Source organism: Oncorhynchus nerka, linkage group LG27 (genome assembly GCF_034236695.1).
Source record: "Oncorhynchus nerka isolate Pitt River linkage group LG27, Oner_Uvic_2.0, whole genome shotgun sequence".
NCBI classification, from domain to species: Eukaryota; Metazoa; Chordata; class Actinopteri; order Salmoniformes; family Salmonidae; genus Oncorhynchus; species Oncorhynchus nerka.
This window is the reverse complement of record NC_088422.1, coordinates 28,966,244-28,982,124: the sequence shown is the minus strand read 5'-3', so window position 1 is coordinate 28,982,124 and position 15,881 is coordinate 28,966,244. Positions and strand designations below refer to the sequence as shown.

At 41.9% G+C, this 15,881-nt stretch overlaps 1 protein-coding gene across 1 annotated transcript in view; it reads right to left on the bottom strand.

Moving 5' to 3' along the window:
* Nucleotides 1-14,237, bottom strand: part of LOC115111537 (neuronal calcium sensor 1-like) — a 45,322-nt gene extending 31,085 nt beyond the window's left edge. The window contains exons 1-3 of the mRNA XM_065011531.1: nucleotides 14,130-14,237; nucleotides 11,163-12,408; nucleotides 1,591-1,615 (exon numbers count right to left, since the gene is read on the bottom strand). Coding sequence (XP_064867603.1) covers nucleotides 1,591-1,615; nucleotides 11,163-11,226 — 89 coding nt within the window. The 5' untranslated portion in view covers nucleotides 11,227-12,408; nucleotides 14,130-14,237. The remainder of the gene's footprint in view (nucleotides 1-1,590; nucleotides 1,616-11,162; nucleotides 12,409-14,129) is intronic.
* Between the last annotated feature and the right edge of the window lie 1,644 nt (nucleotides 14,238-15,881).

Genomic DNA, 15,881 nt, shown 5'->3' with positions numbered 1-15,881 from the left:
GACAATAACCACCCGAGCCACTGCCTGTTCACACTGCTACCATCCAGAAGGCGAGGTCAGTACAGGTGCATCAAAACTGGGACCGAGAGACTGAAAAACAGCTTCTATCTCAAGGCCATCAGACTGCTAAACAGCAATCACTAACTCAGAGAGGCTGCTGCCTACATTGAGACCCAATCACTGGCCACTTTAATAAAAGGATCACTAGTCACTTTAAACAATGCCACTTTCGGCCATTGCTCATCCATATATTTACATGTACATATTCTCATTCACACCTTTAGATTTCTGTCGGAACTAGAAGAGTGAGTAGGTGTGCTCAATTTAGTGAATAATCAAATCAAATTTTACACAAAGGATGTGTAAAATTTGATTTGATTATTCACTAAATTGATGGTTTATATTTAGGACAATGTTTTCAGCTTCGTCATTATATATATATTTATATATTATATGTATATATACAGTACCAGTCAAGAGTTTGGGCACACCTACTCACTCAAGGTTTTTTCTTTATTTTTACCATTTAGTGAGTATTAGTGAAAACATCAAAACTATGAAATAACACATATGGCATCATACAGTAACCACAAAAGTGTTAAAACAAATCCAAATATATTTTATATTTGAGATTCTTCAAAGTAGCCACCCTTTGCCTTGATGACAGCTTTTTTCCGGTAACTTTGGTAAATTGAAATGCATTCCAGGTGACAACCCCATGAAGCTGGTTGAGAGAATGCCAAGAGTGAGCAAAGCTGTCATCAAGGCAAAGTGTGGCTACTTATTTCATTATATTATATACTGTATTTTGCATGAGGGCCAGAGATAATTACAGAAACCTGTGATAATCCAAAGTACCCATAAGGACCACTAGATGTTTTGTAATAAATTACATAAAATCCTTGAAAGTTACTACAATTGTGGTCGTTTACTGGTAAACTTCTAAAGTTTCCAGTAATATACCCTCCCTTTGCAAACCAAATCATGATCATATTGTAGTGTGAGGTCCCTGGCAATTCCCAGCCCTACAATTTAGCCTACTTAAATACTTTATCCATGGATTTCACTTTAGAAGCAATATCCATGCGCCACGGAACTATCAAATTGAGGATTTAATCAAGGGGCTATATAAAGTTAGGCATGCTCTCGGCACTCTGAAGAAAGGCCTTAATAACCAGAGCAGAGTTGGAGCATCAGTCAGACATGAGTAAACACCTCTTGACACAGTCTGGCTGCTGCTCAGGAAGCTCCAGCCCAGCCAGCTCACCTCCCAGTCACTGGGCTCAGCCCACGGAGCAGCAGACCTGCATTCCAGAGTCAGACCAGTCAGACTGAGCCTGCAGGCTTCAGCCAGCCTTTAGATGGGACCAATTCAGCAAGGCATATGGCCCCTGGAGTACCTGATATTAACACCAGAACACCTGCCAAATTTAGTAAACAGCACATGTTGCAGGTGAATCTGTCACTCACTAATTGAGGACTAGGCCCAATGCAGACTAAAAGAATGAGTTTTTGGAAGAAGAGAGGGGTAGAAAAGGGTAGAGCAGAAAAGGGAGATTTGGAGGGTCATTGAAAATCACATGTACTTACCACTGTTGCACCTCTTTCTCTGTAACTGGAAGAAAAAAGGAGAGTTTTAGCAAGAGGGAATAAAGTTATGTACCATGTCTCAGACCATTTAGATGACTTGGAAAAATCCACTGTCAGTTGAAAATCACAGATTCCCATGACTGCATAGGACTGGGCTGTAACAAAAATAATCAAATTATGATTGCACTGAGCACTTTTGGGTTTCTTATCAATTTGCACCCACCCCGAGGAATAATGTGTAATTATTTTTGTTGTTTAATGTATAATTGAATTCAATACTTTGGTGTTTAATGTGTAATTTAATTCAGTACTTTTGTTGTTTAATGTGTAAAGGAATTCAGTACTTGTGTTGTTTACAAACTGAATGATTCATCACACCTGAAGCTATGGAATTCACTCATCTGCTACATTGCTCCCAAGGACTTCCACGTTATTATAATTCAAAGGTCAACTTAGCAGATTCATGGACAGAGGAAGAGAGGGAGAGAGAGAGACAGAGACAGAGAGGGGTTAGCAGGAGGAAAGTGAGTGGCTTGGGGAGCAAGACGTGTTATCATGCCCGCAAACAGCGTTAGTATCAACCACTCCCTCGTGGTTCTCCCTCCAGCCTCCAAAGTAACCAAAGCAATTTTCACCATCTGAACAATGAGGCACACTTTCGGAAAAATCTATGGCTGTGTAGGTAACCTGGTAGACCTGTGAGGGCGTTTTGAACGTACACTGCTCATAGCCTCAGTGCAGACATGGGGTATTCTCTAAACCGACAGGATGCTTCTTAATAAGGCTCCACAAACAACATAAGGAACTAGATGTTCATGGGCTAGATTTGGCTGTTCCCACTGCCACAGGTCATACTGACACATGGATATGGTGGTGTGGTACTGTTGCCTCGGTAATGAGTGTTCTAATGTTGTAGTCCCCATAACCTTAGTTAGATATTTAAAAAAAGCTAATATATAGAATCTTTCAGTCTTTGGAGGGAATAATTCATGGTTTTGAATAGTCACAACTATTGTATTACCTGAACCATTGTATTTTGTTGTTGTATTTTTTATTTAACTAGACAAGTCAGTTAAAGAACAAATTCTTACTTTCAATGGCGGCCTAGGAACAGTGGGCAGAACGACAGATTTGTACCTTGTCAGCTCGGCGGTTTGAACTTGCAACCTTCCGGTCACTAGTCCAACTCTCTAACCACTAGGCTACCCTGCCGCCCCACAGTGAGGGCTCTATTTTAACAAAACTAACGCAATGGTAAATCTAAGCACTGGCGATAGTGCTATTGGTCGGGGGGTGAGTGAGAAATATTTTTCTATTTTCACAGCCTTCATTATCAGCGCAATAGCTGGCGGTAGTGCAAAATGGTTGGGTTTTGAGAGGCAGGTTCTCAATAAGCAAAATATACACTACATAACCAAAAGTATGTGGACACCTGCTAGTTAAACATCTCATTCCAAAACCATTGGCATTAATATGGAGTTGGTCCCCCCTTTGCTGTTATAACAGCCTCCACTCTTCTGGGAAGGCTTCCCAAAAGATGTTGGAACGTTGCTGTGGGGACTTACTTTCATTCAGCCACAACAGCATTAGTGAGGTTGGCACTGATGTTGGGAGATTAGGCGTTCCAATTCATCTCAAAGCCCGAACCATGAAAAACAGCCCTAGACCATTATTCCTCCTCCACCAAACTTTACAGATGGCAATATGCATACGGGCAGGTAGAGTTTGGCATCCGCCAAACCCAGATTCTTCCGTCGAACTGCCAGATGGTGAAGAGTGATTCATCACTCCAGAGAACGCGTTTCCACTGCTCCATGGTGATCTTAGGCTTGTGTGAGGCTGCTTGGCAATGGAAACCCATTTCATGAAGCTCCTGATGAACAGTTCTTGTGCTGATGTTGCTGCCAGAGGCAGTTTGGAACTCGGTTGTGAGTGTTACAATCGAGAACAGACGATTTCTACATGCTACGCGCTTCAGCACTCGGCAGTCCTGTTCTGTGAGCTTGTGTGGCCTATCACTTCGCGGCTGAGCCCTTGTTGCTCTTAGACGTTTCCATTTCACAATAACAGCACTTACAGTTGACCGGGGCAGCTCTAGCAGGGCAGAGATTTGATGAACTGACCTGATGGACAGGTGGCATCCTATCACGGTGCCACGTTGAAAGTCACTGAGCTCTTCAGTAAGGCCATTCTACTGCCAATGTGTGTCTATGGCGATTGCATGGCTGTGTGCTCGATTTTATACACCTGTCAGCAATGGGAGTGGCTGAAATAGCCAAATCCAATAATTTTAAGGGGTGTTCACTTACTTTTGTCCATGTAGTGTATGTAATGTATAAAGACGAAGCTGTAAAACTTTGTTCTAAAATTAAATCATCAATTTAGTGAATACCATTGTTTAATATGGGGTTTTCAACATTATATTTATTTTACACACGTTTATTTATTTTACTATGTGAATATGTCTTTGTTGTGAAGCGCCAAACTTCTGGCAGTTGTGAAAAAAGTCAATAGAACAGTTGCAGAGCTAATTTAAAAAAATGTTTAACCTTTATTTAACTAGGCAAGTCAGTTAATTAAGAACAAATTCTTATTTTCAATGATGGCCTAGGAACAGTGGGTTAACTGCCTGTTCAGGGGCAGAACGACAGATTTGTACCTTGTCAGCTCGGGGGTTTAAACTTGCAGCCTTCCAGTTACTAGTCCAACGCTCTAACCACTAGGCTACCTTGCCGCCCCAATTGAAAATAATGCCATTGTTGATTAGATGCCGTTTCAATTAATTATGCTATTTTCTCTTGAACCATATGGTCTATCCACTGGAAACAAATGGACAATATGGACACAGATATAAACAATGAAACTATATATGAATAAATGTTTTCAAAGTTATTCATGTATAACTTATACATTTTGCATATATAGTGTAGCCTAGGCCTGATGTTGATACTGAATTATAGGACTGAATAATTGAAATACGTTTGGAGGAGAGCGTCTTTGGTAACCAAATGAGAGGCGCTCTTTGGGAATGGGGATGGATACAAGCCGCATGGAGTATGCACTGCAGGTATGCCTATGTGAATTGTGAGTACTGCATGAGTAGATGACCATTTAGAAAGCTGTTATGGATCTAAGCTACTTGGTGAATGCATGGCCAGGATAAGAAAGACCCCAGATGCATTGCTGTTGAACCCGCTTTCCTTAAAGTAAGGTGAGGGTAGCTTACTAAGGACTTGTATTTTAATGAAACGAAACGGAAAACAAGCAAATGTTACAGGAAAATAACTGAAATGTTTCCAAATACAAGTGTAACCCGATTTATCTCATGTCTCGTTCCATGATGGGCATATAGCCTACAGTACATTAAGTTTTTTTCACGCCATTCCAAGATAATAACAGGCGCTGGATAAAATAATGTAAAGCCATAGATAAAAAGGGGATGTCCCCTCACTGTTTTGCTCTTGATCTTTTAATAAAGTTCTGGTGATATTTTTTCAAAGATGTCTAGAGACAAATCTTTTATCAATATTTTTGACCACTTGGCGAATGCATTGGGCAGGACTAAAAAACAGCCTTCATTGAGAGGAGGGGATATGCTTGGTTTTTAATCAAATTAAATTAAATATGAGGTTTACGGGCACAAAAAGCACATCACTCTATTTCCATGTGCATATGGGCACTGTGTGACACGGCTGGATAGGCTGTGCTTCCTTTGTCAAAATCCATGTCATAACCAACCACCTTAACGCTAAGACCAGCTTTCGGTTGGTCTTCAATTTTGGCACTTTTGTGCACGTTTTTAAGGACACAGCTCAGATATTGCTACCCCTCCATGAGCAAGCAAGCTCATATAAGACAGGTATATTACCAGTCCTGGTGCTAGGGTTTGAAAATAGAATAGTACTGGCTTTAACAGGTGAAAATTGCAAAAGAGCCCCGAATGTGCAAAGGTCATGTCCAGGAATACCTGTATTCAAGTATGTAGCCCATGTCAGTGACTGCCTGAATGTGAGTTCCCAGTGGAAAGGGAGAGGGATGATGAATAAACAAGAGTAGGTGTCAGCCTTTCCTCCTACACGCTCAATCAAATATCCTTTGGGAAAAGAATGCCTAATTTTAAAGGCCAAAATATAAACTCTTTATTTACCTCTTTCATTAACAGCAACATAGACAGCGCCATTTCAATGCTAAGCAGTTCAAATAAAACACTTTATTAGCATCTCACTGTATGTGCAGCAAATGGTAGGCTATTTATACAGTGCCTGGTGCAGTGTTGTTTTCAATGGCTCTTTCCTTGTTAGCAAGGTACTTTATTTAGGTAGATTAGTGACTTTGACAATGTTACAGACATTCCTGACTGTAATACTATGTTAAAGCCTACATCAGTGAAGCTGGGCTATATCATAGGCCTGTGTGTGCCAGGCTTTCAGAAATAAGTGTGTATCCAGTGTAAAAGAACAGGAAATGAGTCTCAGCAGAGTTCAGAGATTAGGAAAGCATTTCTTTTGGGAGGAATTTGGAGAGCCTTCAACCAGCATGAGAGAAAAATCATCATTAATTCTAACATCCAGACACTGTCTATGAGTCAGAGCTGCGTCATTGTGTCCATTACAGAAAGAATGGCCACATCCTGATAATGGTGAGATACAAGATATACCATAGATTGAAGACTATATATTTAGTACAAGACAAAACCTAGGTCTAGACCTTGTTCAGTGCTCTATATTTTGTAGTAGCTAGTGCGTTCTCAAAAAAGAGATTAAAGGTTAGTATTTAGTATTGATTTAATTCATGTGTATTATATAGTATATTTGAGATGCATTATTGACGTGTGAGTATGTTCCAGGAGCGCACACACGAACGCACCTGTCGCTCGTCACCCTAAACAAGTTCACAATAAAGAAGCACACCTTCAGAGGAGATGCTGATGACACTGACGAAAGCTTAGGCCAAAATGTTTGTCTATCTACCGTGAAATAAATACTAAAAAGAAACCTTGAATCTTTTTTTTTTGGAGTGTGGACCAGCTATGTAATAGGATTTTGGAATTCTATTACATTTTGGTCAACGCACCTGTTCTGAGAGCAGTGGTCACTAGATCTTCCATATTATGTAGTGACAGCTTACAGGAATATTGCAAGCAAGGGAAAAAATGTAACTGTTATTATGGTCGCAGCCATAAGCCAGGCTATTAATTATCTCCAACAGACTGGTTACAATATTGGTTTTATTTAATCAAGTATGGTGACTGACTGGTGCAGTTAGAATAAGTGCAGTATAGAGACATGTTCATCCCTGCTTCACTTTGCTTTGCTCAGCGATTCACAGGGAATCCTCATGTGACACATTCAGAAATGACAGAGTCAATCTTATGACTGTCAGGCCAGCCAAGCTACCATTAAAATGGCCTCAAAAGTCAATGGCATCAAATAATTGAGGCAATTCACCATGCCTGCAATTCAATCAAGTTTTATTACGTAACTCAGTCAAAGACAATGGGCAGTAATATCATCAGCCTATAAGGAGGGAGGAAAGCAGTGAGGCCAGGGCTAGCAGCTCAGCTCCATGTGCCCTGCAGGGCCTGCTCACACACATCCAGCTTGCACTCTGTCAGTATCAACTCCTGAGCTGAGTCTGACGGCTAACAAAAACACCTATTACATCCTCAAGTCATTTGACAGGGCTTGCTCTTTCCACATAATATCAGACCAGTCATTTGACAGGGCTTGCTCTTTCCACATAATATCAGACCAGTCATTTGACTGGGCTTGCTCTTTCCACATAATATCAGACCAGTCATTTGACTGGGCTTGCTCTTTCCACATAATATCAGACCAGTCATTTGACAGGGCTTGCTCTTTCCACATAATATCAGACCAGTCATTTGACAGGGCTTGCTCTTTCCACATGATATCAGACCAGTCATTTGACTGGGCTTGCTCTTTCCACATAATATCAGACCAGTCATTTGACAGGGCTTGCTCTTTCCACATGATATCAGACCAGTCATTTGACTGGGCTTGCTCTTTCCACATAATATCAGACCAGTCATTTGACAGGGCTTGCACTTTCCACATAATATCAGACCAGTCATTTGACAGGGCTTGCTCTTTCCACATAATATCAGACCAGTCATTTGACAGGGCTTGCTCTTTCCACATGATATCAGACCAGTCATTTGACAGGGATTGCTCTTTCCACATAATATCAGACCAGTCATTTGACAGGGATTGCTCTTTCCACATGATATCAGACCAGTCATTTGAGGCGTGTTCAGTTTTAGGTACAGTAGGCTAAACTGTGGCCACTATATTAAAAGATGGGTATACTATGCCTTTAGGCATAACATGATATAGAAAATGCTTGTTACAGTGGCAAATTGCAATAGCTAATAGTGACAGAAGCCAAGCACAGGAGGCCTCTCTGCTTTCTGTCCTGCACAACCAAACCTGTAAGACTGGTATCATTATAGATAGGCCTCCAAACGAGCTTCAATGCCATACAACACTCATTCTGTGGCCTCCAACGGCTTTTAAATGCTAGTAAAACTAAATGCATGCGCTTCAACCGATTGCTGCCCGCACCCTCCTGCCCGACTAGCATCACTACTGGACGGTTCTGACTTAGAATATGTGGACAACTACAAATCCCTAGGTGTCTGGTTAGACTGTAAACTCTCCTTCCAGACTCACATTAAGTATCTCCAATCCAAAATGAAATCTAGAATCTGCTTCCTATTTCACAACAAAGCCTCCTTCACTCATGCTGCCAAACATACCCTCGTAAAACTGACTATCCTACCGATCCTTGACGTCAACGATGTCATTTACAAAATAGCCTCCAACACTCTACTCAGCAAACTGGATGTAGTCTATCACAGTGCCATCCGTTTTGTCACCAAAGCCCCATATACTACCCACCACTGCGACCTGTATGCTCTCGTTGGCTGGCCCTCACTACATATTTGCCGGTATATTTCACTGGTCATCCCCAAAGCCAACACTTCCTTTGGCTGCCTTTCCTCCAGTTCTCTGCTGCCAATGACTGGAACGAATTGCAAACATCTCTGAAGCTGGAGTCTTATATCTCCCTCTCTAACGTTAAGCATCAGCTGTCAGAGCAGCTTACCGATCACTGTACCTGTACACAACCAATCTGTAAATAGCACACCCAACTACCTCATCCCCAAATTATTACTTACCCTCTTGCTCCTTTGCACACCAGTATCTCTAGTTGCACATCATCATCTGCACATCTATCACTCCGGTGTTAATGCTAAATTGTCATTATTTTCACCTCTATGGCCTATTTATTGCCTTACCTCCCTACTCTTCCACATTTGCACACACTGTACATAGATTTGTCTATTGTTTTATTGACTGTATGTTTGTTTATGTGTAACTCTGTGTTGTTGTCGCACTGCTTTGCTTTATCTTGGCCAAGTCGCAGTTGTAAATGAGAACTTGTTCTCAACTGGCTTACCTGGCTAAATAAAGCTGAAATAAAATCAAATAAAAATTACTTTGAAGTATCAAAAGAGAATGTCTCAAATTTGGCATTGGATCAAAACTGAGGTTGGCAATAAGAGTAAAAAAGTTGCTCATGAGATTTACTTGACTGGCTGTCAAAGTACCTTGGATGCAAAAAAAAAATTAAAATCTGCAGAACTGCATCCCTAAATTTAGCTAATGCACAGACGGTGCTCCTCCTCTAAGTTGGGTGTGTGCCTTGGACAGGATAGGAGTGTAAGCCAGCTTCTTTTAATATTTTATTATGGCACTGAAAGCAGGCCTACAACATCCTGAGCTCAAAATTGATCACTGAAAACATCTTCCTATGGGAAAGGAAGAAAGTCCCTGCCCATTTTCTGAAAACATCTGAAACCCTACCTCTTCAAAGAGTATCTTAAATAATCCCACTGCACTTCCCCCGCATCACCCCCCCCCCCCCCCCCCAAAATAGACAAATTTTGTGAACCAACAATCGCACTTGATTTTTTTCCCCCTTCCTAGCTCTGACATTGCTGATAGCTATTTATTGAAGAAAAATGTACTTACTACGACTGTGATATGTGGTTGACCCACCTAGCTATCTTAAGACGAATGCACTAACTGTAAGTCGCTCTGGATAAGAGTGTCTGCGAAATGACTCAAATGTATGTAAATGCTATAAGTCAGAGGAAGGATATTTAAGCTTCTCAACAGGATAGGGAGAAGAGGATCCAGAAAGAGGAGGGAAGGAGACATAATGAGGAGAGAAATGATAAGGGGTCTAAGTTAGACAAGAGCGGGGTAAGGGAGTGGGCATGCTGGGAGAAAAGACTGGGTGCCCCTCTGAGCAAAGCTAAGCAGATAAGATCCTAATTATACTAGTTCATTCCTTGCTCAAAGCGGGCAATCAGGGGATGTAGAGAGAATGAGAGAGTGAGAGTGTGAGTGAGGAGAGAGAGAGAGAGAGAGAGAGAGAGAGAGAGAGAGAGAGAGAGAGAGAGAGAAAACAGGAAAGAGAGCTGGCTAAAGGACAGCAGCAAATAGCCCATCCCAGCACGAAGCCCAATCTTCCTCACCCCTGCAATTTCCTGTCACAGCAGCCTTCCCTGGTTGTGGTGCGGTGAAGTCCACCACGTGAAAACACTGTCATTAGGCAGCCATAGGCTGTCAACTCCCACCCAACATCTGGCATGCTATGCTACAGGCTAGCCATCAATTAGACTAGATACAGTGAGGGCAACACATTTGAACAATCAGTTAAACACTAGTCTGTTAAGTACTAAAACAACAAAATATAATTGTTTTTATGCACGATGGATGGCTTGGCTTATATGGATTCTGTGATTAGAGAGTTTAGGCCTAAATAACATCATTTTGATTATCTTGTTATTTCTGAAAATGCCTCTAGTCTACTTTGCTTACACAGGTTAAGTGATGTATTGCCAACAATGAAAATATTGGTATTTCGCCTGCTACTTAAAGACCTTTTAAAACACTTTGCCTAAATGTGCATACTTATGGAAATGTATGAAGGCTCCAGCAAGCCCATATTTGCTATCTTTGGCAAAACACCAGTGTGATTCCTGATCCAAAGTCTTAACCCCCATCAGCATTTTCAAAGACCTCTCCTTCCCAGAGGAGTGTTTCAAAAGATGCTGATTAGAACCACTTCCAGACCTAAACTAATCACAATTTGTGACACCATATGAGTATTTATGCAAAAATATGAAGGCTATATCCACTGGAGCTGACATTTAATTTGTGCTGTTGATTCTGAGGATTAAGAGAAACAGAGGCGAAGATGTCTTACACAGGCTACACGCAAACCAGTTCATATGAGGCACACATTTAGTACTCTTTCTATTCACTGTTGCTCATCTTAAAACGATAACGATTATACATCGTCTTGGGTCACTGCTATTATAGTGCTGTTATGGGTATTAGCCTAAATAGGATTAGTTACTGCATGTTACAATGATTTTGTGATCCCCACAAATACAAACATATTAGCATTTTTTACAATCCATGTCTGATCAGTCCCGTTGAAAAGAGAGAACAGAAAAAAGCAAGAAGGCTACTCACAGTAGGTCTTCCTGGTCAGTTCCTCCACCACCTCCTGCTTGAGCTTGCTGTTTGATTTGCCCATGGTCTGTACCTTTCTCCTTACTGCCTTGAGTTACTCCTCCACACCTCCTCCTGCTCCACCTTGACACCCACTAACTGAACAACACTCTCAGTCCAGACCTCGCTGGTCAAACAGATGCAAATATGGGCCAGTAGAGGAAAGAAATACAATTATACCACTGAAACAGTCAACTCTGAAAGAGGATCGAACTCAATCCACCCACATCAGGCTTGTGTTCTGTGCAGTCCACTCTGGATATGTCAAGACTTCAGCCCTCCAGGGCAGCCACTCCAACCCCAGGGGCTCAGGACTGAATAATGCGAGACTGCTGACTATCTGAGTCTGAGTGTTCGCTTCTCCTTTCTTTAGAATGTCCAGTGGGCGAGAGTGGCGTTGTGATGCGTTGCTACTTTCGTCCTTGGTTACAGGAGTCACCCAGTGTCTGGGTTTTGTGTACGCTCTCTACCTCACACTCTGCTCACTGTTCCTCTCACCCCTCCTTTTCCTCCTTTCACTCTATCCCACCCTTTCTCCCCACCACTGTCTCTGTGGTTTCGGGTAACTTATAAGAGAATCGTCCCTCTTCACAGCTGAGATAAGGGGGTGGGTAAACTAAAAGACAATGAACATGGCTTGGCCTCAAAAGCATTCCCTTTTCAATTACACCCCCGGCTTGAACTCAGATCCCAGTAGGGCATCCTTCAGACACGGCAGCAGAAAAGTCCAAATGGCTCTGTGACTTAAACTGTCATTTAAAATGCAAAATACTGAAATGAGAGAGAAAATAGAAATGTCCCAATTCTTTGAATGAACAACTAAGGCGGTTTTCCCAGTATGTTTCCAGGCTGAGGGATTTACAGAGTGACAGTTCACTTTTCTCTGTCATTCTTACTCATCATTTTCCCTACTGCCTGGCCTCACGGCGGCACAGGGTAATCTAATGATTTCAGCCTCACAGACGACAGGAGATAGATCATGGAATTTCTCTGTATCAAAGGTCTGAGGTGGCATTCATTGATGCTTTCAGCAGCTGACTGAGCCTCAGGACAGGACACTACGGCACCTTATCTCAGTAAGCATTAGGATCTATGCCTATGTGTTTGTTCCATTCCTGGCCTGGACTGTCTTCTCCATGCATGTAACTGTGGTGGTGGTAATCATCCTTGTGTTTGCTCAGCACTGTTTTCCCAGGTAACTCAGACACTGTGAAAACAAACAGCAGTTGCAAGGTCAAGGCAGTGCCAGGAGGGCCAGACTACTGTGAACATCAGCTATCCTTAATCCCTGGCATCTCACCCACTCCACACCAATGAAAGGAGCACTCATCTGTGTCAAATGGTGAGTACTTGTTCTCCTCAAACACTCACTGTTGCCGAGTTTCCACTCTGGATTTACCCTGGTGTTTTACCCAAAAGACTCAAGACTTTTCTGTTTCCATCTACGTGGACCGGCACCCGCGTCTCACTGTGCCATGGCTACGGCAGACCTGCCTGATTTGGGGCCAAGCCCAGGTCATGGTGCGGCAGGGTAACCTAGTGGTTAGAGCGTTGGACTAGTAACTGAAAGGTTGCATGCAAGATCAAATCCCCGAGCTGACAAAGTACAAATATGTAATTCTGCCCCTGAACAACGCAGTTATCCCACTGTTCGTAGGCTGTCATTGAAAATCAGACTTGCCTAGTAAAATGTAAATGGGTACTTTTAAGCCAGCATTTACATAATAGAAAACGGTGAACTTTAACACCTTCTCACAAAGCAACTGTTTTGAATGATGCAGAGGTTGTTGATTCTGCTCACCCCATGTCTTAGAGTACTACTCCAGCCTGCTTTTCACCTAATGCATCTCCTGATTTTACTTAACAAAAGGCACATCTCAAAAGGTGGTCCAGGTATCTTTTGTCCTCTAATGCTCCTCTATTGTTCCTGCAAGCCAGGCGGGTTGACATCACATCAGACCAACTCCTTGAATGGCCTAATCCTTGTTTTTTTTATTTTATTTTACCTTTATTTTACTAGGCAAGTCAGTTAAGAACAAATTCTTATTTTCAATGACGGCCTAGGAACAGTGGGTTAACTGCCTGTTCAGGGGCAGAACGACAGATTTGTACCTTGTCAGCTCGGGGATTCGAACTTGCAACCTTTCGGTTACTAGTCCAACGCTCTAACCACTAGGCTACCCTGCCGCCCCAACTTGTAGTTGGGAGTTGTGTCTAAAAAAACAAACTATTTTGCGTAATACTATATTTTTTACCCTTAAGTACAGTAACGTATTTATACCTGGAATATTGTATTTCAACAGGATAAGCAGATACAGCCAAAGAGCAACTTGCTTGACTTTCACTGGGGTGAACGACATGCCCGGCTCCTATGCAGCCCTCACAATACAGGGCTGCTCTTGCCAATACTACATAAATTGGATCAATAATACCCCACTGTGGGTCATTCAATGTAGCATATATGTTATCCAAAAACAATAAATTATGCAAGGTGCACTGAAAATAAAATCTAAATTAGATATAATTTTGCTCCTCATTGAACAAACCTCATGCATTTTGGTTTGAGTTTACTACAATATTTCCACTATACCCAGGCTGGGTGATGTTTCTTGCAACAAAATAACTTAATAACAAATCAATAAGGAAAGAGTAGGCTAAAATCTGCGAAACTTTTATTGGGCTCTGTGCATTAACCTACCTTTCCAGGTGGTGCAAAAGGACGAGAAGAAGAGACGGTTCCGGCACTATTGCTTAGCAACACTAACAGTTTACAGATACCGCCACCGTGAAGGAAATCTAATATAAGCCACTGTGAGCTCTTTGCTTTGTAGCTGTCATTCGGTTACTTCTCAAACGACTATCACTGTCCAAGCTATGACAAATATTACCCTTGTAACAGACATAACAGCTTTCTTTTGAAACACTCACCTTAATTAATTTTCAGGCTGGCATCCGGAATTGACTACTGTAAATGGACGAATTATTTTCATTCCCGCGAGGCATCTGTACAAGAGCGCGTATTTCCTGCCGCTCTCTACCACTGTCATCTGCTCGATTCAGAACATCGCAGTCCGAACCACTGGACACAATTTGCTGTTAACCCTTTATTTCCTGTGATATTTTCGAAAGCCTTGAACTGTAAATCAGAGGTATTGTGAAATTATTTAAAATGAACAATTGAGAAACAATAGGGAAGCAAACCTAATTAGTTTTCCTGCGTGTGTAATTGAATAGTGTACTTTATTTTCCATTTGGTTAGAAACAGAAATTCGTCCTCTGCCTTTCCTAACCCAGCAGACGCACACCAACGTGGCACCGGGTAAACAGTTAAGTGCCTTGTTCAAGGGCACAACGGCAGTGGAGCTGGGATCACTTATAAATCGCATCACCTTGAGAGAACCGTCTCGAGAGATGCTGTAGTGTTCTGGATGAGGGTTTACTTTGTCATTACAGTGGAATTTGAAGAACATAAGAACAGTTAGAGAGATTACTTTCTAGCTGTTGGGTTTGTTGTTTTTCCAGCATTTGACAGAAAAGCGATGTAAAACGGTTCATCCTGGGCCAGAGAACTGCACCCCTGGTCAGATAAAATCCCCAAACACATGCACAGCGCAGACTTCCCCATCAGTTTCAATTTCTGTCTCTGTCAACGGGCTACAGGCAAAATGTTCATTTCAAATGAATTGTTTGGGTTTAAGTTAACTGGGACTGGTTTGAGTAAAGGTTAGAAGCTTGAGGCACATTTTGTGATCATACGCACATCCTTAAAAACATAGTTGCTGGGCTAATAAAGAATACTGTTAAAGCTCCCAATTCACTGCTATATTGACAACGTTTCGACCCGAAATGGATCTTCGTTAAGTCGAACAAACGGAGTGCTCACAAATACACATTTCACCTCACGTGACCATTGCGGACATGACGCATGGTGGGTGCAAAAACATTTTGTGTAGCTCTAATAATTTAATAACAATGAGATGGGTTTAAATATATATACAATTTATTTAACAGACAAGTAAGTTAACAAATTATTTTTTACAATGAAGGCCTCCCCCGGGTAAACCCGGACTATGCTGGGCCAATTGTGCACCGCCCAATAAGACTCCCAATCACGGCCGGATGTGATGCAGCCTGGGTTCGAACCACAGCCTGTGGTTCCACCTCTTGCACTGAGATGCAGTGCCTAGACCACTGCGTCACGTAGGAAACCATGTACCATGGGTACATTAAGTAGTTTCAGAAAATAATATATATTTACTAAATGACCAAGTGAGTGACCTGGAAGGCAAGACAAATCAAAGTGGCTTAAACAAATGGTCTGATATCAAACTCTTGGTTCAGACCTCTAGGAGACATGGTACACAAACGCTGAATCCAATCCATCAGTTTCAATTTCTACATCTGTCAACCAGCTACAGGCTAAATTGTTTGGGATTAAGTGAACTGGGACTGGGTTGACTAAAGGTTAGAAGCTGGAGGCAGTCAGCACATCCTCTTCACATTCACAGCAGAGAGGAACACACTGCATCTGACAGGGGCTCTGGCCAGACTTTTAGTATTCACAACAGAGTCCTGCAGTCCCTTACATTGCACCAATATCAGGTATACTCTCAGAGGAATAGATTTAGATAAACTGCCACACAACATCACCTATGTGTCTCTCAGTATTTATTTAGTTGA